The 26,346-nt window shown below is 38.7% G+C and overlaps 1 protein-coding gene across 4 annotated transcripts in view; it reads left to right on the top strand.

Annotated features, from left to right (window-relative positions):
* Window positions 1-26,346, top strand: part of LIN9 (lin-9 DREAM MuvB core complex component) — a 72,932-nt gene that overhangs the window by 6,961 nt on the left and 39,625 nt on the right. For 2 of the 4 annotated variants that reach the window (XM_045982011.1, XM_045982012.1), the window contains exons 2-7: window positions 310-342; window positions 2,405-2,499; window positions 3,753-3,857; window positions 16,183-16,316; window positions 17,952-18,077; window positions 23,382-23,539. In XM_045982011.1, coding sequence (XP_045837967.1) covers window positions 310-342; window positions 2,405-2,499; window positions 3,753-3,857; window positions 16,183-16,316; window positions 17,952-18,077; window positions 23,382-23,539 — 651 coding nt within the window. The remainder of the gene's footprint in view (window positions 1-309; window positions 343-2,404; window positions 2,500-3,752; window positions 3,858-16,182; window positions 16,317-17,951; window positions 18,078-23,381; window positions 23,540-26,346) is intronic. The other 2 variants (XM_045982013.1, XM_045982014.1) reach the window with 2 other exon arrangements.

Raw genomic sequence — 26,346 nt, 5'->3', positions numbered from 1 at the left:
CCTGTCTCTTAATCTCCAGCACCCAAATACTGGATGGGGATCCAAAATCTCTCTGTGCCTACTCTTCCTCTGCCCTCTCTTGGAGAGGCCTCTGGTTCTCACTTGAACAAGACTCCCAGTTCTCTCTCTAGCTCTTCCTCACCTAATGGGACTTCTGGCCAATAGCTTGAATGGCTCTCTGGTTACCTCTGATTGCACACCATGGTCACTCCAGCTTCAGCACCATTGAAACTAGACGGGGCACCCTGTAGCCAAGTTCTTTTTCTTTCACACTGATTATGAAATAATATTGATTTGTTTTAATTGCAGGCTCTTCAGCAAAAGCCCTTGTCAGTTTAAAAGGTAAGATCATAGCACGATTCTGTAGGTATGGCATAAGCTAGAAACTTAATTCATTAAATTGATTTGGGTACAGTCTTTTCTGTCTAAATTAGGATTCAGTATAGCTTTCAAGTATTGGTTTTCACTGATGATAACTTTAAATTCATGGGCTGTTTTAGGAGAATTGGTCCTTGGTTGTTGGAAATTATTAAGAATTTTTTTCCCTGAGAACTATTGATTAAAGACGTTTTTCTTTTTTTAATTTTTTAAGTAAGCTCTATGCCTGGTGTGGGGTGTGGGGTTTGAACTCACCACCTGGAGATCAAGAGTTGCACGCTCCACCAACTGAGCCAGTCAGACACCCCAAGAACTTTTTTTTTTTTTTAAGATTTTTAAGTAATCTCCACACTGAATATGGGGCTTGAACTCATCACCCTGAGATCAAGACTCACACACTCCCCATGAGCCAGCCAGGTGCCCCAAACCCCAGGAACTTTTTAACTAGACATTGCAGATGTCTTACTAGAGTGAAAGCATTTATTGAGTAGCTGTGCTCAGCTATATTTTTGCTGAAGAGTTTATATTTTTAGCGGTGCACCTTTGTTGCTCAGTCAGTTAAGCTCCTGGCTCTTGACCTCATCTCGGAGGTCTTAACCTCAGGGTCCTGAGTTTGAGCCCTGCATTGGGCTTCATGCTGGGTGTGGAGCCTACTTTAAAAACAAAAAAATGTTTATGGGGCGCCTGGGTGGCTCAGTGGGTTAAGCCGCTGCCTTCGGCTCAGGTCATGATCTCGGGGTCCTGGGATCGAGTCCCGCATCAGGCTCTCTGCTCGGCAGGGAGCCTGCTTCCCTCTCTCTCTCTCTGCCTGCCTCTCTATCTACTTGTGATCTCTCTCTATCAAATAAATAAAAAAAAAAAAACAAAAAAAAACCCCCAAAAAACAAAAAATGTTTATATTTTTAGGAAGTCTGCTTTCTAATAATAATGCAAGTCTCTTGAAATAAAAGAATGACAGTACTTTTCTTTTCCTGAGAACAGGGTTATACATGTTCCTTGCTGTTGCTCTTTCTTTCTGCAAGTAACTTAGACCAACCCTCTTACTGTAGTTTGTTTTTAATTTTTGCTTGAGCAGGATTCTACTAAGTAAGTAAATCTGGAACCAAGCTATGCTCATAAGTTCACTAGTACTTTTAGTTTTGAAAGCTGTTGTATTGTGCTTTGGATTGGTGATTTGCCAAATTAAGTCCTGGCTAGAGGACACTTACCTTCCAGAACTACCCTAATTTGTTTGCCTAGCAGGATCAACCCTGGCCCACCTTTTTTCTTTTGTATTTAAAACATAACATCTGAAAAAGTATTCCATTATTCTTTTCCTTCCAATATAAAAACTATTTCTTTTTTAAAAAAAGACATATACAAGTGATATATTTCTTGCAGAAAACAATTAGGAAATGCTGATAAGCAGCTAAAAGAAATGAAAATAACTCTCTTGGGTGTATTCATCTTAGTCTTTCTCTATATAAACATATCCTTTTTATAAAAACTACCATTCTGTATTTTCATAATATGTCTAATCAATTACTTGATTGGATTTTTTCTGGTTGCATACAACTCTGAAGACATTTCTTTGAATCAAGGAAAACAGAAACACCCACACATTTTATTTTTGTATATCTATGGTTTCACTTACTGAAGCAGGAAACATTTAGAAATATACTCTAAATTCAAGGTTAGAAGCTTTTCCCATTTTTCCACAGCACTGTTTCAATCAGATTGTACTTAAGCTTCTTAGAAATTAGAATAAAGGAATTACTAAAAACACAAAGAAAGAAACCACACATATTTTAATGTGAGAATTTAATACTTTCACGATGCAGTGCCTTGTCAAATTACATAGAGTTTGGCAAAAAAAAAAAAAATACAGGAGAGATTTTTCATTTGTAATAAACCAAAATTACTGTGGTCAGTGTATTTTTTCCATATTGATAAATATTTTAGACATATTGCTATTAATAAAAAGGCAATATTCATTGTATAAAATCCTTTGAACTAAAATCTTACTAGTAATAATTACTTATTACAGAGGGAAGCTTATCTAACACATGGAATGAAAAGTACAGCTCTTTACAAAAAACACCTGTTTGGAAAGGCAGGAATACGGGCTCCACTGTGGAGATGGTAAGGAATTAGTTCTTCTTACTCTTTAGAATATGATAGCTAAATTGTTTGTATGATTGTCACATGTGCAGCTCTTACAGGACAGTAAGAGTTTTCCAGGGTTCTTCCTGACTCCAAGCATTTGAGTCTTTAAGTGCCATTGAGTGTAGTATACAATCAGATTTAGATAACAGTCTGTAGCTTTTGATAATCTGGTCATCAGTAAGCATTTGTTAAGTAATTGCAGTTTCTTTAAATAGGACAAAAAAACCTCCCAACAACCCCAAATTATCCTTTATGTAAAAAAATTCACGTGGTTCTGGTCCCTGCAAAAAGATGTATAAATAAGTGGTGAGATAATAAAATCTTGTGTAGGTCAAGGGTAAGTACATGTAAGTTAGAAGGGTAAAAGGGACTTCTTTCAGGGCTCTGGAGTATTAGACTCTCGGTGGGTTTAATTTAAAGGGTCAGTGCCTCTAGCCTTGACCCGGTTGGATGCTGCCCATATGTTGTTAGCCCTCTGTAGCTACCTCCCTTCTGACTAGGCATGCAAGTCCGTCTGCAGTGGTAGGAGAAGGATTTGAAATAGGATGTTGGTATGATTGGACTATTATTTCTGTTGTTCTGCCTGAATGAGGCCTCTGAACCTGGGGTGGACTGTAAAATTGTTCATATTTTCAGACCCTTTAGTGTATAATGTCCTCTGAGTACTTCAACAAGTTAGTTCTGGTTCTGCAGTCTTGTTTGGCCTACAGTCACTTAACAAATACCTACGACAGGTGTCTTGTACTGTCACTCACAGATGGAAATTCGGTTAACAATTTTTGACAGCGCATCTAGTACATTATTATACGTTGAGAGTGACTCTCGAGCGATCTAGTAACTTTGCCCAGCCCCACGCAGCCAACACAGTGTGTGATACACCCATCTGCTCTTAATCCAGGCACTAACATCATGAGAACTGGAATTTCCAGAACTTGTTTTCCTCTTGTCACCATTCAAGGCTGCTAAGAATACTTGGGTTCCAGTTTTAGTCATTAGCTAGGTGTTTCATTTAGTCATCAGCTAGATGTTTTGATTGTTAAAAAATTGCATAAATATGTACTAGTTTGTAAATCTGTTTGTATTGGATGCAGTTTACTTCGTATTACCCATCTTTACCCTTCCAGGCCACTGATAGTCCGGCGTTAGCTGTGTCTCCCAAGTATACAATTGTATTTTGGAATAAAAATGGAAAGTGTTCAATCTTTTTATTAAACAAATTTCTACCATAGCCTTTCAGAAATTCAAAACGAAGTCGACTCTTTTCTGATGAAGATGACAGACAGATAAATACAAGGTCACCCAAAAGAAACCAGAGAGTTGCAATGGTCCCACAGGTATGTGTATCTCTAGTGTTTTGTTCCATGTGAAAGGAAGTGATCAATTGCTCAGCATAATAAAGTTTATTTTTTATTATTCTATTATATTTGAGTAACAAGTTCTTTTTCTTAAGTCACCACTCCAACTCAGCTCTTATATTAGTCATCTAGAAAGGCCATTATTTTATGGATGGACTTTTCCCAGGAGTAGAAAGCTGGTCCTCAGTCTTACAAACGCATACTTTTCAGCATGGAGAGGAGAGTGGACTTTAAGCAGATAGATTTGGCAATAGGGAATCAGTTTGGAGTTTTGCATGGAAATGAGAGGGGGGAAAACATTTTACTTTATCACAGAGGAAAGTGTGTTGAAGACTAACTTACCCAAAGGAGGAAACTGTGTAGCATGAAGTCATATCTTCTTTTTCATTTTTGACATTTTTTTTCAATAAGAGAATAATTTATTTGATTTTCTCTCATTAGTTTTTTAACTTTTTTTGAATTAAAGTAAACAAACAGACAGGGTTATGTTAGTTTCGGGTGTACAGTGCTATAATTCAACAGTTCTATACAGTATTCAGTGCTCCTCATACTCTTTAAGGATTTATTTATTCATTTTAGAGAGAGAGAGAGAGAGAGAGAACAGGGTGGGTAGGGGTAGAGGAAGAGGGAAAATCTCAAGCAGACTCTGAGCCAAGCACAGAGCCTGACTCTGGGGCTCAATCCCACAACCCTGAGATCACAACCTGAGCCAAAACCAAGAGTTGGACTCCTAACTGACTGTGCCACCCAGGCGCCCCACGCTAAGTGTACTCTTAATTCCCTTCTCCTAGTTCACCTATCCCCCCACCCACCACCTTCCCTTTAGTAACCACCAATTCTCTGTATTCAAGACTCTGGGGTTGTTTTGTTTTGTTTCTTTCTTTGTTTCTTAAAAAATCCATGTATGAGTGAAATCATATGGTATTTATCTTTTTCTAATTTATTTCATTTGGCATCATACTCTGTAGCATTACCCATGTTGTTGTAAATGGCAAGATGCCCTTCTTTTTTATGGCTGAATAGTATTCCGTTATGTATATGTATATAATATATTCCATATATGCCATCTGTTTATCTATGGATAGACACTTGGGCTGCTTCCATATCTTGTCTATTATAATTTTTTTTCTTAAGTATATGAGTTCTTTTTTTTTTTTTTTAATATTTTATTTATTTGACAGAGAGAAATCACAACTAGGCAAAGAGGCAGGCTCCCTGCGGAGCAGAGAGCCCGATGTGGGGCTTGATCCCAGGACCCTGGGATCATGACCTGGGCTGAAGGTAGAGGCTTTAACCCACTGAGCCACCCAGGCGCCCCTCTTGTCTATTATAAATAATGCTGCAGTAAACACAGCAATCTGTCTTTTCAGATTAGTGTTTTTGTTTTCTTTGGGTAAATAACCAGTAGTAGGATTATTGAATCAGAAGATAATTCTATTTTTAATTTTTTTGAGTAACCTCCATACTGTTTTCCAGAGTGGCTACACCAGTTTACATTCCCACCAACAGTGCACAAGGGTTCCCTTTCTCCATGTCCTCGCCAACACTTGTTATTTCCTGTGTTTTTTATTTTAGCCATTCTGACCAGTGTCAGGTAATATCACACTGTAGTTTTAATTTGCATATCCTCAGTGATTAGTGGTGTTGAACATCTTTTCACGTGTCTGTTGGCTGTTTATAGATCTTCTTTGGAAAAGTGTCAATTCAGATCCTCTGCCTATTTTTCAGTTGGGTAGTTGGTTGTTTTTTTGTTGTTGTTGTTCTTTTTTTGGGGGGGGGAGGTGTTGACTTGTATAACCTCTTTTTTAAAATAATTTTTAAAGTAATTCCAGTTTTCTGTTTCATTTTATTTATTTTTTAAAGATTTTATTTATCTGGGCGCCTGGGTGGCTCAGTGGGTTAAAGCCTCTGCCTTAGGCTCGGGTCATGATCCCAGGGTCCTGGGATCGAGCCTTGCAACAGGCTGTCTGCTCAGCAGGGAGCCTGCTTTCCTTCCTCTCTCTCTGCCTACCTCTCTGCCTACTTGTGATCTCTGTCTGTCAAAGAAATAAATAAAATCTTTGGGGAAAAAAAAGATTTTATTTATTTGAGAGAGAGTGTACAAGCATTGGGCGGGGAGACGGCAGAGGGAGAAACAGACTCCCACCAAGTAGGGAGTCCAATGCGGGACTTGATCCCAGGACTCCGAGATCATGATCTGAGCCAAAGGTAGATACTTAATGACTGAGCCATCCAGCGCCTCAGTTCTTTTTTTTTTCTTAATTTAAAATTAAAAAAAAAAAAAAAAAGGTCTATTTATTTTAGAAAGAGAGTGTGGAGGGTGGGAGGGACACAGGGTGAGGAAGAGTCTTAAGCAGACTCCTGCACTGAGCACAGAGCCCAATTCAGAGCTCAGTCTCATGACCCAGAGGGCACAACCTGAGCCGAAACCGAGAGCTGGACACCCAACTGACTGCACCACCCAGCACCCCCCCCTTTTTTTTAGCACCCACCCCTTTTTTTTTAGTATATGTGCTGCTAAAGTGAGCACAGTACCTACCCCTTTAAAAAAATTTTTTTTAGGGTGCCTGGGTGGCTCAGTTGGTTGGGTGACTGCCTTTGGCTCAGGCCATGGTCCTACAGTCCCAGGATCGAGTCCCACGTCGGGCTCCCTACTTGGTGGGGAGTCTGCTTCTCCCTCTGACCTTCCCTCTCTCATGCTCTCTCTCTCTCTTTCTCTCTCTCAAATAAATAGATAAAACCTTTAAAGGTTTTACTTATTTATTTGTCAGAGGAAGAGCACAAGCAGGGGATTGGCACGCAAAGGGAGAGGGAGAAGCAGGCTCCACACTGAGCAGGGAGTCTGATTTAGGACTCAATCTCAAAACCCTGAGATGATGACCCGAGCTGAAGGCAGATGCTTAACTGGCCGAGCCACTCAGGCATCCCTTTTTTTTTTTTTTTTAATTACAAATATGTTCATTTATTTATTTTAGACTTGTGTAAGTTCTTTATATATTTTGGATATTATATTAAAAAAATCATAGTGGACATGTGAGAATCAAAGAAAAGGATGAAAATTTTATAAGGAAAATGTTATTTTCAAGAATAGTGTAACTTTTCTCCTGTCAAATTTATTTTTTTTAAACATCTTTTTTTTTAAAGACTTTATTTATTTATTTGACAGAGAGAGAGATCACAAGTAGGCAGAGAGGCAGGCAGAGAGAAAGGGGGAAGCAGGCTCCCTGCTGAGCAGTGAGCCTGATGTGGGGCTTGATCCCAGGACCCTGGGATCACAACCTGAGCTGAAGGCAGAGGCTTAACTTACTGAACCACCCAGGAGCCCCTTAAGTTTGGATTTTAAAAAGTTTCAAATTGTGATTTTTTTAAAAGATCTTTTCCCCCCTCCAACTATCTATTTATTTTAAAGATTTTTTTTTTGAAAGACTTTATTTATTTGACAGACAGAGATCACAAGTAGGCAGAGAGGCAGGCAGAGAGAGAGGGGGAAGCAGGCTCCCTGCTGAGCAGAGAGCCTAGTTCGGGGCTCGATCCCACGACCCTGGGATCATGACCTGAGCCAGAGGCAGAGGCTTTAACCCACTGAGCCACCAAGATGCCTCTATTTTTTTTTTTTTTTTTTTTTTAAGATTTTTTTTTTTTTTTTAATTTATTTGACAGACAGAGATCACAGGTAGGCAGAGAGGCAGCCAGAGAGAAAGGAAGGGAGCAGGCTCCCTGCTGAGCAGAGAGCCCGATGCGGGGCTCGATCCCAGGATCCTGGGATCATGACCCGAGCCGAAGGCAGAGGCTTTAACCCACTGAGCCACCCAGGCGCCCCAAGATGCTTCTATTTTAAAGATTTTATTTATTTATTTGGCACAGAGAGCGAGTGAGTGAGCACAAGCAGGGAGGGGCTGAGGCAGAGGAAGAAGCAAACTCCCCTCTGAGCAAGGAGCCCAATGTGGGATATCGATCTCAAGACCCTGGGATCATGACCTGAGCCTTAGCAGATGCTTAACTGACCCAGCCACCCAGGTGCCCCTCCCCTCTATTTATTAGGAAATTTTTCAAACCTACAGAAAATTGGTCTTTATGACCGTTAACCCATCCTGCCCCATCTCTGTCCACTGTCCTTCCCCGAGGCACATCATTCCCTCTGGAGCTAGTTTACAAAGTGCTTTCTGCTTCCCAACCATACGGAGCAGATACAAATAAGACAAACATGATATGAGACTCCTTCAAATATGTGAAAAGTTTTTATATCCTATGAGTTTTCTCTTTTCTTCTTTTAACATACTTATTTCTATCTTCATTTATATGATGTGGCTTGTTCCCTTCCCCTTCTAATCCCAATCTGCTGTATTCTGTGGGTTTCTTTAAGGAGCCCTGTCCAGAGCTGACTAATTGTAAAAACCAACTTCTACCGAGTACTTAGTGTGTGCCAGATTCTGTTTTAAGCACATGTGGCTTTGATTTAGTCTTTGGCAACTGATGACCTAGGCTATGGTCTTATTTCCCATTTTCAGCTGAAACAGACATAGGCAAGTAACCTGCTCCCCATCCCAAAGCTGGCAAGTGAAGGCTGACACACAAATGACCCTACAGCCTGTCTCTGGGTCTCCTTTTTTCTGTTGTCCTAACAGCTTTATTTTTATTTATTTATTTTGTAAGAGTTATTCATTTTAGAGCAAGTGGCGGCAGGGGGTGAGGGGTGCGGAGGGAGTGGGGAAGTGGACTCCCTGCTGAGCACAGAGACTGCTATGGGGCCTCAGTCTCACAACCCTGAGATCATGACCCTAGCCGAAGGCAAGAGTCAGATTCCCAACCAACGGAGCCACCTAGGCATCCCTGGTCTATATTTTCTGCCAACAGTACATCATAGTGTCTATTTTCTTAAACGCTTGCCAGTTCAGTATATGAACAAACATGTAGGTTGTTGCCAATCTGGTACTCACATCTTCCTGGTTCTACGTGGCATTCCATCTACGAGTGATGTCGAGGTACTTTTCATGTATGTTTAAAAAATATTTCTTTCCTGTAAATTTTTTTTTCTTCCTATTTTCTGTTAGATTCTTGGTCATTTTTTTATTCATTTGTAAGAATTTTGTATATAATTAAGAATATTAGGCCTTTGGTTGCTTATATTGGTTGTAATTTTTTTTAGCTTATAGTTTGGCTTTGTTTCTATATTTTTACCATGTAGGATTGAAAAAAAGTTAAGGTCAAAACTGTCTTTGCTTTTATGACTTCTTGGTTTATACTTACTCAGAAAGATCTTCCCTAGTCTAAAATTTGTACTTTTTGGATGCACTCAAATTAATTTCATTTTTTTTTAACGCTTTAATTTTCAATCCATCTGGATTTTATTTTGGAGTAAAGAATGAGGTAATACTGCAACCTTGTTTGTTTTGTGTGTGTGTCTGTGTCTGTGTGTGTGTGTGTGTGTCCCCACCTGCCACCCCCAGGACTACTTAGTTGTCCTGTTAACATTGAGTGAGTAATCTTTATACATTGATTTAAAATGCTGCCTGTATCTAACTTGATAGATATTTTGGCTTTCATAAACAGGATATATCTTCTGTTCTATTGTAACTAGCTCTTATATAGAGAAAAGAGTTTTTTTTTTTTAAGGATACTGATTTTTATATGTCGACTTTGTATTTGCCCACTTTATTCAATTCTCTTGATAACTTGATATCTTGATAACTTGATAACTCTTCAAGTTAAATTCCTATATGTATTTAGGATTATTTCTAGACTTTGAATCTATCTATGTCTCTGTATGTGCTAGTGTCAAATTATTTTAATGTGGCTTTATGTAGTGTTTTAATATCTGGTAAGACATTATTGCATATCCTTTTTTAAGTTTTCCTAAGATTCTTTTTTTTTTTTAAGATTTTATTTATTTATTAGACAGAGATCACAAGTAGGCAGAAAGGCAGGCAGAGAGAGAGAGGGGGAAGCAGGCTCCCTGCTCAGCAGAGAGCCCAATGCAGGGTTTGGTCCCAGGACCCTGAGATCACGACCTGAGCCAAAGGCAGAGGCTTAACCCACTGAGCCACCCAGGCGCCCTTTCCTAAGTATTCTTGCACATATATTTTTCCATAGGTACTTTAGAATCAACTTGACTAGGAAAAAATCCTGTTAGGATTTTTCTTGGCATTGTGCTAATATTATGAATAAATTTATGCTGTGTGTCATAGTTGTAGCATTGAAACTCTCTAAGAACTAGTTTTAGTTCCATTTAATTCAAGCCTTGTTGTCCCTCTATAGACTTCAAAATATTTTTCCATGTTGATCTTGAACATTTATTAAGTGTATTCCTGGGTTTTTAATACTTTTGTGCTTGTCATTTTGGCTTTCATAAACAGGATATATCTTCTGTTCTATTGTAACTAGCTCTTATATAGAGAAAAGAGGTTTTTTTTTTTAAAGATACTGATTTTTATATGTCGACTTTGTATTTGCCCACTTTATTCAATTCTCTTACTATTTTATTTTTTAAAAGATTTTATTTTTTTATTTAACATACTGAGATCACAAGTAGGCAGAGAGGCATGCAGAGAGAGAGGGGGAAGCAGGCTCCCTGCTGAGCAGAGAGCTCATTGTGGGGCTCAATCCCAGGACCCTAAGATCATGACTCCAGTCGAAGGCAGAGGCTTAACCACCCACTGAGTCACCCGGGCACCCCAATTCTCTTACTATTTTAAATGGTTAGGTTGTTTTCTTTTTTTTTTTTAAGATTTTATTTATTTGACAGAGAGAGATACAGAGAGAGAGGGAACAGAAGCAGGGGAGTGGGAGAGGGAGAAGCAGGCTTCCTGCTGAGCAGGGAGCCGGATGCGGGGCTAGATTCTAGGATCTAGACCCGCTGAAGACGGGGAGGACCTGACCTGAGCTGAAGACGCTTAATGACTGAGCAACCCAGGCGCCCCCGTTTTCTTGAGTTTTCAAGGACAGTCATACCATCTGGAAATAATGGTTTTGTTTTCTCCTTTACAGTTTTTATTCCTCTTATTGGATAATTCCATCAAAACAATGTTAAAAATTGTAGTGATTGTCAACATCTTGGTCACATTTCTCACTTTAATGACAGTGTTTTTAGTATTTTAACATTGAATATGATAATGAGGAATGAGGAGAAATAAATTTTACAGGTTAAGAAGGTACCCATCTATTTTTGTTTTCTTGGTCAGTAGAGCTAAAGGTCTGTCAGTTTTGTTGATATTTTCAAAGAACTCTTGGCACCTGGGTGGCTCAGTCAGTTAAATGTCTGCCTTCAGTTCAGGTCATGATCTCGGGGTCCTGGGATTGAGTCCTGCTTTAGGCTCCCTGCTCAGCAGGGAGTCTGCTTGTCCCTCTCCCTCTGCCCCTCCCCCTGCTCTCTCCTGTGCACTCTCTCTTTCTCAAATAAATGAATAAAACTTAAAAAAAAAGAATTTTTTTTTTTTAGGATTTTATTCATTTATTTGAGAGAGAGAGCACAAGCGGGAGAGGAGCAGGCAGAGGGAGAAGAAGCAGGTTCCCTGCTGAGCAAGGAGCCTGATGAGGGGATTGATCCCAGGACCCTGGGATCATAACCTGAGCTAAAGGTAGCCGCTTAACCAACTGAGCTACCCAGGCGCCCCTAAAAAAAAAGAAATTTGTTTTCATCATTTGTCTCTTATTTTTCTATTTCACTTATTTCTGCTTTAATTTTTATTTCCTTCTTTCTACTTGCTTTCGGTTTTCTTTGCTCTTCTTTTTCTAGCTTCTTATTCTTAAGAAGAACATGTTATTTGAGATCTTTGTCTTTTTCTAATATAGGCATTTACCTAATAAATTAACCCCTCACCTGCCTCCCCTACCCCAGGCTCTGCTTTAACTGTATCATTTAACTTTTGACATATTATGTATTTTTAGTCATTCTGTCTAATTCTGTTGAGAGTTTTTGTTAATGAATATTGAGTTTTATCCAGTATCTTTAGCACCAGTAGAGGTGACCACATGATTTTTATTGTTTTTATTCATTAATAATGACAGACAATCTCAGTAGTTTTCTAATACTGGACCACCCTTTCGTTCTGGACACAAATTCTACCTGATTGTGTTGTATTCTTTTGATGTTCTGAGATGTTTATCTGGTACCTTTTTTAAAAGCTTTTAAAATTTTGAGATAACATTGACAGAACATTATATGTTTCAGGTACACAACATAATGATTTGATATTTGTGTACATGATGAAATGATCACATTAAGTATATAGTTAACATTTGTCACCAGTTACAAACTTTTTTTCTCATGATAAGAACCTTTAAAATCTATTCTGTTAGCAACTTCTATTTTTTATTTTTTAAAAGATTTTATTTATTTGACAGAGAGAGACACAGCAAGAGAGGGAACACAAGCAGGGGGAACAGGTGAGGGAGAAGAAGGCTCCCCATTGAGCAGGGATCCCAATGCGGGGCTCTATCCCAGGACCCTGGGATCCCGACCTGAACCAAAGGCAGACACTTTACCGACTGAGCCCCTCAGGCACCCTTGTTGGCAACTTTTAAATATGCAATACAACATATACTGTAGTCACCATGCTGTGCATTACATCCCCACGACATAATGACTTTGTAAGTTTGTACCTTTTGACCCCTTTCAACCCATTTCACTTCTTCCTTCCCAGCAACCACCAGTGTGCTCTCTGTATTTATGAGTTTGGGTTGTGTATTGTATGTTCGTTTGTTTGTTTGCTTTGGTCTGTTTTGTTTTTCAGGGGAGGTTTTTTGTCTTTCTCTGACTTATTTCACTTAACATAATGCCCTCACGGCCCATTCATATTATTGCAAACAGCAAGGTTTCATTCCTTTTTTATAGCTGAATGATATTCTAGTGTGTGTGTGTGTGAGAGAGTGTGTGTGTGTGAATGTATGTATATGTATATATACACCACATCCTCTTTATCCATTCTTCCATTAATGAACACTTAGGTTGCTTCCATGTCTTGACTGTTGTAAATAATACTTCAGGAACATTGGCGCGCAGATATCTTCTCAAGTTAGTGTTTTTGTTTGCTTCAGATAAATTCCCAGCAGTGGAATTATTGAATTATAAGGTAGTCCTATTTTTATTTTTTATTTATTTTATTTTTTTAAAGATTTTATTTATTTGACAGAGAGAGATTACAAGTAGGCAGAGAGGCAAGCAGAGATAGAGAGAGCGGGAAGCAGGCTCCCCGCCAAGCAGAGAGGCCAATACGAGGCTGATCCCAGGACTCTGGGATCATGACCTGAGCCGAAGGAAGAGGCTTAACCCACTGAGCCACCCAGGCGCCCCAAGGTAGTTCTATTTTTAGTTATCTGAGGATCCTCCATACTGTTTTCCATGGTGGCCTCACCAATTTACATTTCTACCAACACTGCATGAGGGTTCCCTTTTTTCCACATTTTCACCAACACTTATTTTTTATCCTTTTGATTCTAGTCATCCTGAAAGGTATGAGGTGATATCCCATTTTGGATTTGCATTTCCGTGATGAGTGACTGAGCACCTTTTCATGCACATGTTGGCCATCTGTATGTCTTTGGGAAAATGTCTCTTCAGATACTTTGCCCGTTTTTTAATTGGATTGGTTTTTTGCTATTGAGTTGTATGAGTTTTTATATATTTTGGGTACTAACTGTTTGTCAAATTTACAATTCACAAATATTTTCACCTATTCTGTAGATTGCCTTTTCATGTTGTTGGTGCTTTCTTCTGCTGTGCAGAAGGTTTTTAGTTTGGTGTAGCCCCACCTTGTTAATTTTTCTCTTCTTTTTTTGGATGCCTTTGCTTTTGGTGTCAAAAAGAATCATCACCAAGACCAGTGTCTAGGAGCTTACCACTTACATATTTTCCTAGATTTTATGGTTTCAGGTCTTAACATTCAAGTCTTTAATCTATTTTTTTAAAGATTTTATTTATTTATTTGACAGACAAAGATCACAAGCAGGCAGAGGGGGGTGTGGGGAAGCAGGCTCCCCGCTGAGCAGAGACCCCCCCCCCCAACGTGGGGCTCGATCCCAGGACCCTGAGAACATGACCTGAGCTGAAGCAGAGGCCTAACCCCACTGAGCCACCCAGGTGCCCTTAATCTATTTTTTAAATTTATTTTTTCTTATTTTTTTTAGAGAGGGAGAGGAGCTCACGTGGCACTTGATCTCATGACCCTGAGATCATGACCTGAGCTAAAATCAAAGTTGGATGCTTAACTGACTGATCCACCATGGGCCCCAAGACTTTAGTATAGTTTTGTGTATAGTGTAAGATTCTGTCTAGTTTCATTCTTCTGTATGTGACGGTCCAGTTTTCCCAACACCATTTATTGAAGAAAATATCCTTTCTTCATTGTATATTCTTGCCTCCTTTGTTGTAAATTAATTGACCACATATGCATGCATTTATTTCTGGGGTCTCTATTCTGTTTTATTGATCTGTGTATCTATCTCTTTTTGTTAATATGATACTATTTTGATTACTATAGCTTGTAATGTAGTTTGAAATTAGGGAGCTTGATGCCTCCAGCTTTGTTCTTCGTTCTCAACATTGCTTTGGGTATTTGGGATCTTTTGTGCTTCCATACAAATTTTAGGATTGTTCTACTTCTGTGAAAAATTGGAATTTTTTTTTTTTTTTTAGATTTTATTTATTTATTTGACAGACAGAAATCTCAAGTAGGCAGAGAGGCAGGCAGAGAGAGAGGAGGAAGCAGGCTCCCTGCTGAGTGAGAGCCCGATGTGGGGCTCGATCCCAGGACCCTGGGATCATGACCTAAGCCGAAGGCAGAGGCCTTAACCCACTGAGCCACCCAGGCACCCCGAAAAATTGGAATTTTTATAGGAATTGCATTGAACTTTAGATTGTCTTAGGTAATATGGCAGGGTCCTGGAATTAAGCCCTGCCTTGGGCTCCCTGCTCAGCACAGAGTTTGCTTCTCCCTCTCCCACCCTCCCGCCCCCGACTCGTGAGCTCTCTCTCTTCCAGATAGATAAAATTTTAAAAAAGAAAATAAATAAAGGGGTGCCTGGGTGGCTCAGTGGGGTTAGGCCTCTGCTTCAGCTCAGGTCATGTTCTCAGGGTTCTGGGATCGAGTCCCACGTTGGGGGGGGTCTCTGCTCAGCAGGGAGCCTGCTTCCTCCTCTCTCTCTGCCTGCCTCTCGGCCTACTTGTGATTTCTATCTGTCAAATAAATAAATAAAAATCTTAAAAAAAAAAAAAGGTGGGGGAGCGCCTTGGTGGCTCAGTTTGTTGAGCCACTGCCTTCGGCTTGGGTTGGGGTCCTGGAGTCCTGGGATCCCGTTTTCGGGCTCCTGACTCTACAGGCAGTCTGCTTCTCCCTCTGACCTTCTCCCCTCTCATGTTCTCTCTTACTCTCTCTCTCTCTCAAATAAATAAATAAAATCTTTAAAAAATGAAGTCATGCAAACAAGTGATATTTTTTGACATTTTCTTTTATTATCCTTTGGTAGATTTTATCTGTTTATGCTGTCTTTGTAATAATAATTGGGAAGTGAGGCGCCTGGGTGGCTCAGTCGTTGAGTGTCTGCCTTCTGCTGGGGTCATGATCCCAGGGTCCTGAGATCCAGCCGGGCATCCACCTCCCTTCTCGGCGGGAAGCCTGCTTCTCCCTCTCCCATTCCCTCTGCTTGTGTTCCCTCTCTCACTGTCTCTCTGTCAAATAAATAAAATCTTAAAAAAAAAAAATAGTTGGGAAGCTTTCTTTTTTTTTTTTCATTGAATTAAAACATTTTAATAGCATTGGTGCTGTGATTGATACAGAATTCACTGGTGAAAACTTCTGGGTCTGGTAGTTGTTTGTTTGCATTTTCTCTGTCTCTCCGTCACAATTACCTTTTTTTTTTTTTTAAAGATTTTATTTATCTATTTGAGATAGAGCATGAGAGGGGAGAAGGTCAGAGGGAGAAGCAGACTCCCCGTGGAGCTGGGAGCCCAATGCAGGACTCGATCCCAGGACTCCGGGATCATGACCTGAGCTGAAGGCAGTTGCTTAACCAACTGAGGCACCTGGGAGTCCACAATTACCTTCTTCCTATACACTTAAATTGAAATTGTATCTCAGTGTAAACATGGTGGGGGCAAATGATTTCACCTTCCTTGTCAGAATATGTTATAAAAACTGGAGGCTTTACCTTTGTAAGAAATACTCAGAATGTTTATTAAATAACAAAAAAATTTATGCTGTTGAATCTTTCTGAGCACATGATAATCTACCTTTTTACAAATGTATTCGACATTATATATGTTCATTTTTACCTGATGAAACTGTAATTAATGTCTTTTTTTATTGTGTAGAAATTTACGGCAACGATGTCCACACCAGACAAGAAAGCCTCACAGAAGATTGGTTTCCGATTACGTAACCTCCTCAAGCTTCCCAAAGCACATAAATGGTGCATATATGAATGGTTCTACTCAAATATAGATAAGTACGTATCATGGCTTACATCGTGGATGTCACTTTAACCAGAAATTCTCAAACATTATACGCTGTTTTCTTTTCTGTAGGTCTGTTTTGATTCTTTTTTTCCCCCGATTTCTTTTTTCTGTTCTTCATTCTACTTTGATCCATATCCATTTCTCACATTTGCTTTTCTCCTTCTCCCTTCACAGAAGTGGTTATACATTTTTGTGAAAACTCAAATGAAAATATAATCCATATTATAATTTACAAAGGCCATGGAGTGGAGAAGACATAGAACAGGGTTCCTGTATTTGTAATGAATAAGACATGTTTTTTCCTTTTATTTTTTTAAAGATATTTATTTATTTATTTATTTATTTATTTTAGAGCATAAGCGTTGAGAGAGGGAGAGGGAGAAGCAGAGTCCCTGCTGAGCAGGGAGCCTGATGCGGGGCTTGATCCCAGGACCCCGGACCATAACTTGAGCTGAAATGAAGAGTTGGCTGCTTAACTGACTGAGTCACCCAGGTGCCCCTAAACAAGATGTGTTTTATACATCTTGAGATTTTATTTTAGTTTTTTTTAAAGATTGTATTTATTTATTGACAGACAGAGATCACAAGTAGGCAGAGAGGCAGGCAGAGAGAGAGGAGGAAGCAGGCCCCCTGCTGAGCAGAGAGCCTGACGTGGGGCTCGATCCCAGAACCCTGGGATCATGACCTGAGCTGAAGGCAGTTGCTTAACCCACTGAGCCACCCAGGCACCCCTATATATCTTGAGATTTTAAATGCTAGTGTATTGGTAGAGAAGCAGTTACTAATGGTACAAATGATTCAGTAAAATTTTTAGAATAGTCTTTCTCTTCTCTTTCTTTTTTTTTTTTTTTTTTAAAGGATTTTAGTCATTTATTTGAAAGAGAGAGAACACCAGGACAGGGGAGGGGCAGAGGGAGAAGGAGAAGCAGACTCCCCTCTGAGCAGGGAACCCGATGCCAGGACCCTGGGATCATGACCTAATCCTGGAGAGGCCTCCAGTTTTCTAAAATTGATTTAATCTCAAGGAGGATTCCATGGTGTTGGTATTGCCTTTGGAAAAAAGATAAATTGTAGCTAACATTGTTTGTCCTCACTGGATATAAGGACAATGCTAGGATATACTAGGATGTACTCACACATGAGATTTAGCAAAAATCAGTGTCTCCTGGAATCTCCAGCACAGACAGTATTTCTTGAGTAACTTGTATACATTGGTTGTTTCACAGATAACACTTTCAGTGTTAGCACTTTGAATTTGTGACTGTTTTCTTTTTTAATTTTTTTTTTTTTTAATTTATTTATTTGACAGAGAGAGAAAGAGATCACAACTAGGCAGAACAGGAGGCAGAGAGAGAGGGGGAAGCAGGCTCCCTGCTGAGCAGAGAGCCTGATGTGAGGCTTGATCCTGGGACCCTGAGATCATGATCTGAGCCAGAGGCAGAGGCTTAACCCACTGAGCCACCCAGGCGCCCTTTGTGCCTGTTTTGTATATGTTCTGGGCAGAAGTGAAAGATGGCACTTGGTGATTAGTATAATGCTGAAAATTAGAAAGCATATTTTGAAATTTATGCCCCTGAAGTAACTTATTGTGTCTTAACCATTAAAATACCATTTCTGTTTTATAGGCCACTGTTTGAAGGCGATAATGACTTCTGTGTGTGTCTGAAGGAATCCTTTCCGAATTTAAAAACAAGAAAGTTAACAAGAGTAGAATGGGGAAAAATCAGGCGACTTATGGGCAAACCACGGAGGTAAAATTAATATTTTTATTAAAAATGAGATCAGTCATTTAGTTTGTAGTATAATTACCACATTGATTCTTTTTCATCATCACAAAGACTAGTACTGAAACATTACTTTTCAGAATAATTTTATCTTAAATATATCCTGTTAACCAGCTTTCAGGTAGGTGCTTTTTATACCTATGCGTCTTAAAATTAAATATACAATTCCATTTTTGTTGAAATTACAGGCTTTGTATATAATTTTCTTACATTGTCTATGCCCCACTATGTTCCAAAAAATATATATATATTTTTTAAAGATTTTATTTATTTATTTATTTGACAGAGATCACAAGTAGGCAGAGAGGCAGGCAGAGAGAGAGGTGGAAGCAGGCTCCCTGCTGAGCAGAGAGCCCAATGCAGGGCTCGATCCCAGGATCCTGAGATCATGACCTGAGCTGAAGGCAGAGGCTTAACCCACTGAGCCATCCAGGCGCCCCCAAAAAATATTTTAAGAGGGCACTAGAAAATATAGTTGATCCTTTCGTTGGGGGGTAGGGATGCCAACCCTGCAGTCAGAAATCTACATACGACTTTTGACTCTCCAAAAACCTAACTACTGGTAGTTTGTTATTGACTAGAAGCCTTACTGATAACATAAACAGTCAATTACACATATTTTGTATTTCATGTGTATTATATACTGTGTTTTTACAATAAAGTAAGCTAAAGAATAGAAAATGGTATTGAGAAGATTGTAGGAAATGGAAGATATGTTTACAGTACCACACTGCATTTGTCCAAAAAAAACCCCATGTATAAGTGGATGTGGGCGGTCAAATGTTTTTCAGGAGGTAACAATATTTAATGAAGCTCTCAGGGTATCCCTACATTGTTATTATCTTTTTAAAAACTGTTTATCACTGCAGAAGCCTTCTTACAAGTGCATGTCTTACTTTATATAAAAACAGGATAAGGGGGTAGGAGAAATAAGTGAAGGGGATCAAAAGGTACAAACTTGCAGTTATAAAAGTAAATCCAGAAGTGTGGTGGATAGTGTGATGACTACAGTTAATAATACTGTAACACGTATTTGAAAATTGCTGACAGTGGGTATTAAAAGTTCTCATCCCAAGGAAAAAAATGTTCTAACTACACATGGTGTCAGATGTTAACAAGACTTAGTGCCGTGGTCATTTCACAATATATACAAATATTGAATCACACTGTTGTACACCTGAAGGTTACATAGAGTGTTATATGTCTACTATAACTCAATAAAATAAAAACACAGGTTATCTCAAAAAAACAAAACCCCAGAAAGAAAAATCAAGTCAACCTATCCGATATTTTCTGATAATTACTTTTCATGTGAAATGACCTTCCCTTTTGCAGTGATATCTTGCTTTCTAACACATTGGAGAACTTTATATTACTTTTGAGTGAAGTTTTGGAATCTGTTAGATTATTAGTTCTCATATAATGTCTCTCTGCCTAGTAAAAGCATGCACAAGACTTTCTCACTTTTTAAAAAAATTTTTTAAAAAGATTTTATTTATTTATTTGACAAAGAGAGACAGTGAGAGAGGGAACACAAGCAGAGGGAGTGGGAGAGGGAGAAGCGGGCCTCCCGCCGAGCAGGGAGCCCAATGTGGGGCTTCATCCCAGGGCCCTGAGATCATGACCTAAGGCGAAGGCAGATGCTTAATGACTGAGCTACCCAGGCACCCAAGATTTTTTCACTTTAGATGGTGCAAAAATCCAGGGAAGGCATGGAAATATAAAATGACTTGGGCAAGTAGAAACAATCTAATTTTAATGATTTCTGTAAATAGTGATGAAATGCAAGGAGAACTTTTAATTGCACTGGTAATATTTTATTTCTGTATTAACACATGACGTTGCTGATGATGTTTTTAATAGTTCCCTCATTTACAAGAATGTGGGCGTGTTGCACACACACACACACATACACACACTGGACTTTTTTCATTCTTTTTTACCATAAAAAAGAATGAAATCTTGCCATTTGCAACAACGTGGTTGGATCTTGAGTGTATTATGCTAAGTGAAATAAGTCGGACAAAGAAAGACAAAATCATATGATTCACTCATGTATAGAAACTGAAAAAAGAAGATAAGGGGCACTTGGGTGGCTCAGTCGGTTGAGCATCTGCCTTTGACTCAGGTCATGATCCCGGGGTCCTGGGATCAAGCCCTGCATTAGGCTCTCTGCTCAGCGGGAAGCCTGCTTCTCACTCTCCCTCTGCTGCTCCCCCTGCTTATGCTATCTCACTTGCTCTGTCAAATAGGTAGATAAAATCTTTAAAAAAGAAAAAAAGAAAGAAAATGGAAAAAAAGGACAAAAATTAAAAAAAAAAAACCTCTTAAATACAGAACACAAGCTGGTGGTTACCTGAGGGGAGGTGGGTGAAATAAGTACAAGGAATTAAGACGTATAAAATTCTGGTTATAAAAAGAATAATTAAGGTGCCTAGGTGGCTCAGTGGGTTAAGCCTCTGCCTTCAGCTCGGGTTATGGTCTCAGGGTCCTGGGATCGAGGCCCACATTGGGCTGTATGCTCGGTGAGGAGCCTGCTTCCTCCTCTCTCTCTGTCTGCCTCTCTGCCTACTTGTGATCTTTCTCTCTGTCAAATAAATAACTAATTGTAAAAAAAAAAAAAAAAAAAAATTTCATGGAAATGAAAAAAAAAAGCACAGTGTAGGGAATAGTCAATAATATTGTAATAACATCTGGTGGCAGGTGTTGACTGCACTTATTGTGGTCAGAATTGAATGGTGTGGAAAAATTGTCATTACGTTGTCATTACGTTGTCATTATGTTGTACACCTGAAACTAATATAATACTGGGTGTCGTTTTCATGTCAATGAAAAAAAATTAAAAAAAGTATAAACCCAATTAACAAATTGCTAAATGATTTGAATGGACGCTTCACCAAAGATATAAGGATGTCAAATAAATACTAGAGAAGGTAGTCAACATTTGGCCAATAGAAAAATGCAAATGAACCCATAATGTCTAAAATTTATAAGATTAAGGGCGCCTGGGTGGCTCAGTCAATTTTTTTTTAGAGAATTTTAGGTTCACAACAAAATTGAGAGAAAGATAGAGAGATTTCCTGTATACTCCCTGCCCTCAGAGATGCACAGCCTTCCCCTTATGGGTATGTTCTACCACAGTGATACATTGTGAAAACTGATGAGTCTATATCAGTTTATCATAATCTCCCAAGTCCATGGTTTACATTAGGGCTTACTCTTGGTTTTGTATCTGTGGGTTTTGAAAAATGTATAATGACATATATCTATCATTATAATGTCATATACAGTATTTTTACTGCTCTGATAATCTTTTGTGCTCCACTTGTTCCTTCCTCTCCATAGGGCCCCAACTCCTGGCAACTGCTGATCATTTTGACTATCTCCAGAGTTTTGCATTTTCCAGAATGTCATATATTGGAATCATACCATATGTGGCCTTTTCAGATTGGCCTCTTTCACTTAGTAATATGCATTTCAGGTTCCTCTGTATCTTTTCATGGCTTCATAGTTCATCCTTTTTAGCGCTGAATAGTATTCCATTGTCTGAATATACTCCTCTATTTTTTTACCCACTCACTTACTAAGACACATCTTGGTTGCTTCGAAGTTTTGCCAGTTATGAGTAAACTGGTGTAAACATCCATGTTAAGGTTTTGGACATAAGCTTTTAGCTCATCTGGGTAGATACCAAAGAGTATGGTTGCTGGATTGTATGATAAGACTATGTTTAGTTTTATAAGAAACCACCAAACTATCTTCCAAAGTGTCCATGCCATTTTGCATTCCCATGAGAATGAACAAGAGTTTCTGTTGTTCCACATCCTTGCCAACATTTGGTGTTGTCTGTGTTCTAGATTTCGGTCATTCTAATAGATTTGTAGTAATGTCTCACTTTATTTATATTTCCCTAATGACAGTATGGTGAGCATCAAAGTGGCTTGTCATGTGTATATCGTCTTTGGTAATATTTGGCTTCTTTGGTTTCTTAAAAGGTTAAACATGCACTGACCATATGACTTAGCCATTCTATTTCTAGGTATTTAGTTAAGAGAAATTAAAGCATATGTTTATACAAAAACCTATACAGAACTGTTCATATCAACTTTGTTGTAATGACCCCAAACTGGAAACAACACGAATGTCCACCAGTAGGAGAATGGGTAAACAAATTACGACACATTCAAAGAAAAGGTTATTATTCTCCAATAAAAAGAATGAACCATTGATGCATGCAACAAAATGGATTAATCTTAAAATAATTAGGCTGAGTGAAAGAAGCCTCACAGAAGAGTTCATACTAGATGATATCGTTTATATAAAATTTTAGAAGATAGAAGCTATAATGACAGAAAGCAACTTAGTGATTGCTTGAGCAGTGGAGATACAGAAGTGGGAGGATTGTGAAGGAAGGATAATAAAGTGCCACAAGGAAACTTTGGGGAGTGATTGATGTCTTCAGATGTTCATTATCTTGTCTGTGATGATGGTTTTATAGATATATATTTTGTGGCACAAAGCTATGTTTAAGTTACTTTGGTTCATCCCAGTATTTGAAAATAGAAATAAGATAGGCCCTAAAGATAAGAATAAATTCAGTATTTATGCTTTAAGGCAGGAACTATGGTTAAACATTTACACAGAAGTAAGCCTCATCTTTAGTTCTTTATTGGTGTGCTCACGGGGTCACAGGGAAAATATCATGTTCTTCTGAACAGAATATTATAATTGAACTTCATCCCAGGAGGAGACCTTGGATCCAGATGCGGTGTTGTCAAAGGATGGTAAACAAATCCTCCTGCTGTGTAGGAAAGGATAATGTAGACTTGCTTATAACTCTTTAAGTCTTGCAAAGTCCCATTTTTAAAAAGATATAATTTACTTTGAAGGGAAACAATTATTATTTCTAAGAACTCATTTTTAAATATATTACTCAAAAGAGAGGAAAAGAGGGAATGGTGAGATGGGTGGTCTGATTTCAAGTTTTGTATTTTGGTTGTGTGTGTGTGTTTTTTAAAAGATTTATTCACTTTTGAGAGAGAGAGTGCGAGTGAGTGTGTGATGGGGCAGAGGGAGAGAGAAATTTTAGTAGACCCCTTGCCAAGCTCGGAGTCTGACCTGGGCCTTGATCTCACGACTCTGAGATCATGCATGACCTGAGCCAAAACTAAGAGTCAGGTACTCAACTGACTTGTCACCTGGGGGCCCCCTGACTTCAAGTTTTTGTAGAGGATAGTTACCAGTTTATATGATTTTTATAATTTATTCTAGATGTTCTTCCGCATTTTTTGAGGAAGAGAGATCAGCATTAAAACAGAAACGACAGAAAATAAGGCTCTTACAACAAAGGAAAGTTGCAGATGTTTCCCAATTCAAAGATCTCCCAGATGAAATTCCTTTGCCCCTGGTTATCGGAACCAAAGTTACAGGTAAGTGAACATAACCTATTACCATTTTGCTGTATATTTTTCACCAAGATAACTACTAGATAACCACTAGAGAAATGGCTTTTAAATTTTAAAAGCTTAAACTAGGGATGCCTGGGTGGCTCAGTGGTTTAAGCCTCTGCCCTCGGCTTAGGTCATGGTCTCAGGGTCCTAGGATCGAACCCCACATCGGGCTCTCTGCTTGGCAGGGAGCCTGCTTCCCCCTCTCTCTCTGCCTGTCTCTCTGCCTACTTGTGATCTCTGTCTGTCAAATAAATAAATAAAACCTTAAAAAATATAAAAGCTTAAACTATAGTTCTATAGCAGTGTACTGTAGAAGTTATTATTTCTTTATCTGTGGCATCTGGTTTTTAAGCTGCTTGGGAGAAAGTGTATTGGTTCAAAGTAATGTCTACTACAACATAAACTAAAGCAAACTGCCACAAAGATGAAATTTAAAATTCACTGGAATAAGCATGGCTAGACATTGTTTGAATTTCTAAAATTTTAAATTGTCCTGTCTTTTGCTTTCACGTCATTTATTTTCTTTTCTAACCGATCTTAAACAGTTAAGTCACAAACACCAAACACTGTGCTCTTTGGGTTTAGGGATAGTCCATTTCTAATGACTGAATAGTAATTATTCAGTAGGTAGTTTGCTCAGCATTTTAATTTAGGGTGTAAATAATTTAATTTAATTTTAATTAATTTAACAATAATATTTAATTTAATTAATAATAATTAAATAATTAATTAAATAATAATTTAATTTAATAAATAATTTAATTTAATTTAGGGTGTAATAAAGGGTGTAAATTCTGTGAACTCATAGATGTGAGTCTTTCTGTTCTGTTCAGTTATGATGTGGAAGGAAAGTACCACCAAAACCTCAAGTTTAAATTAAGCCTCAATAATTTAGTAAAGTAAAATTACAATTTATGTAACAAAGGAAATAACAAGGTGTTAAGTGAATAAATAGGTAGATTAATAACTGCACTGAAAGGGATTAAACAGTGGTTGGATTTATCAAAGAATATTTTCTGGAGAAAAGGTAACCTTGAGTTACATATTAATATCACTTTTCCTGTTATAAAAATGGTAAATGTTTCTATTATATTATAAAAACGGGTAATTAAGAGAAAAGGCAGACAAAAGAGAAGAGACTGTATCTTGCACATGAAATCCAGTAGAAAAGAGAAGAATAGATTTGGTCATAATTTACCATGACAGGCTTAACCATGTACAGAAGTTATAGATGATCTCTCTGTCAACAAAATCTGGGGATGAGATTAGAAATTAAGTGAGGGGGAGATTATAGACTTGAAAAAGTACATTAGTTCTGAAACACCATATAGGGGCACCTGGGTAGCTCAGTGGATTAAGCCTCTGCCTTCCGCTCAGGTCATGATCTAAGGGTCCTGAGATCGAGCCCCGCATCAGGCCCTCTGCTCAGTGGGGAGCCTGCTCCCCCCACCCCCACCTGCTTCTCTGCCTACTTGTGATCTCTGTCTGTTAAATAAATAAATAAAGTATTTTTTAAAAAATAATTAAAAAAATAAAACACCATATAAACAAGTACAGATATAAAGTCTGTAGTACAACTACAAATCAGAGAAGTGTTGGAATGCATAGAATGACATAAAAGTTAATTGCTTCAGAATTTTAAGGACTGGCAGTTTTATGGAGGGTCTCTAAGTAGGTATTCTCGTTGTAATGGAGAATAGGTTGGACAGGATGTATCAAGATATGAGAAAAGGGCGTGCCTGGGTTGCTCAGTTAAGCCTCTGCCTTTGGCTCAGGTCAGGATCCTGGAGTCCCAGGTTAAAGCCCCACGTCTGGCTCCCCCCTTGGTGGAGAGTCTGCTTCTCCCTCTGCCCCTTACCCTGCTTGTTGCGCTCTCTCTCTCACTTGCTCTCTCAAATAAATAAATAAAATCTTATAAAAAGTATGTGAGAAGAGTTTGGGGCACCTAGGTGGCTCAGTCGGTTAAGCATCTGCCTTTGACTCAGGTCATGCTCTCAGGGTCCTTGGATTAAGCCCACATCAGGCTCACTGCTCAGAGAGGAGTCTGCTTCTCCCTCTCCCTTTGCTCCTCTCTGTGCTCATGCACACACACTCAGTCTCTCAAATAAATAAAATCTTTTTTTTTTTTTTTTTTAAAGAAAAAAACGAACTGAGTGGCTCAGTTGGTTAAGCGACTGCCTTCGGCTCGGGTTGTGATCCTGGAGTCCTGGGATCAAGTTCCACATCAGGCTCCCTGCTCAGCAGAGAGTCTGCTTCTCCCCCTGACCCTCCACTTCTCGTGCTTTCTCTCTCTCAAATAATTAAAATCTTCAAAAAAAAACCAAAAAACTAACTAATTTAAAAAAAATGATTTTTGCATTTTTATTTTAAAGATTTTACTTATTTATTTATTTAGAGAGCACAAGCAGGGAGGAGAGAGAGTAGGTTCCCTGCGATCAGGGAGCCCAACTCAGGGCTCAATCCCAGGACCCTGAGATCATGATGTAAGCCAAAGGCAAATGCTTAACAGACTGAAGCATTGGCTGAAGGAAAATCCCAGTAATAATATTTTGTGACACATGAAAATTATATGAAATTCAAAGACCTCATTATGGAGGAAAGATGGTCTAAATTTAGTTTATAACTGAAACAGAATAATAACAAAAGGAAGCATGGCAGGGCCAAAAAAAATCTGCCAGTAATTTTTTGTCTACCAGAAGAAGTTCAGCATACTGTCTAGCATGCAATACAAAATTAGTAAACCTATGTAGGAACACGAACACAGGTTCTGTAGTCAAAAAGCCATC

This window comes from Meles meles, chromosome 17 (genome assembly GCF_922984935.1).
Source record: "Meles meles chromosome 17, mMelMel3.1 paternal haplotype, whole genome shotgun sequence".
NCBI lineage: Eukaryota > Metazoa > Chordata > Mammalia > Carnivora > Mustelidae > Meles > Meles meles.
This window is presented reverse-complemented; position numbering and strand designations above follow the sequence as displayed.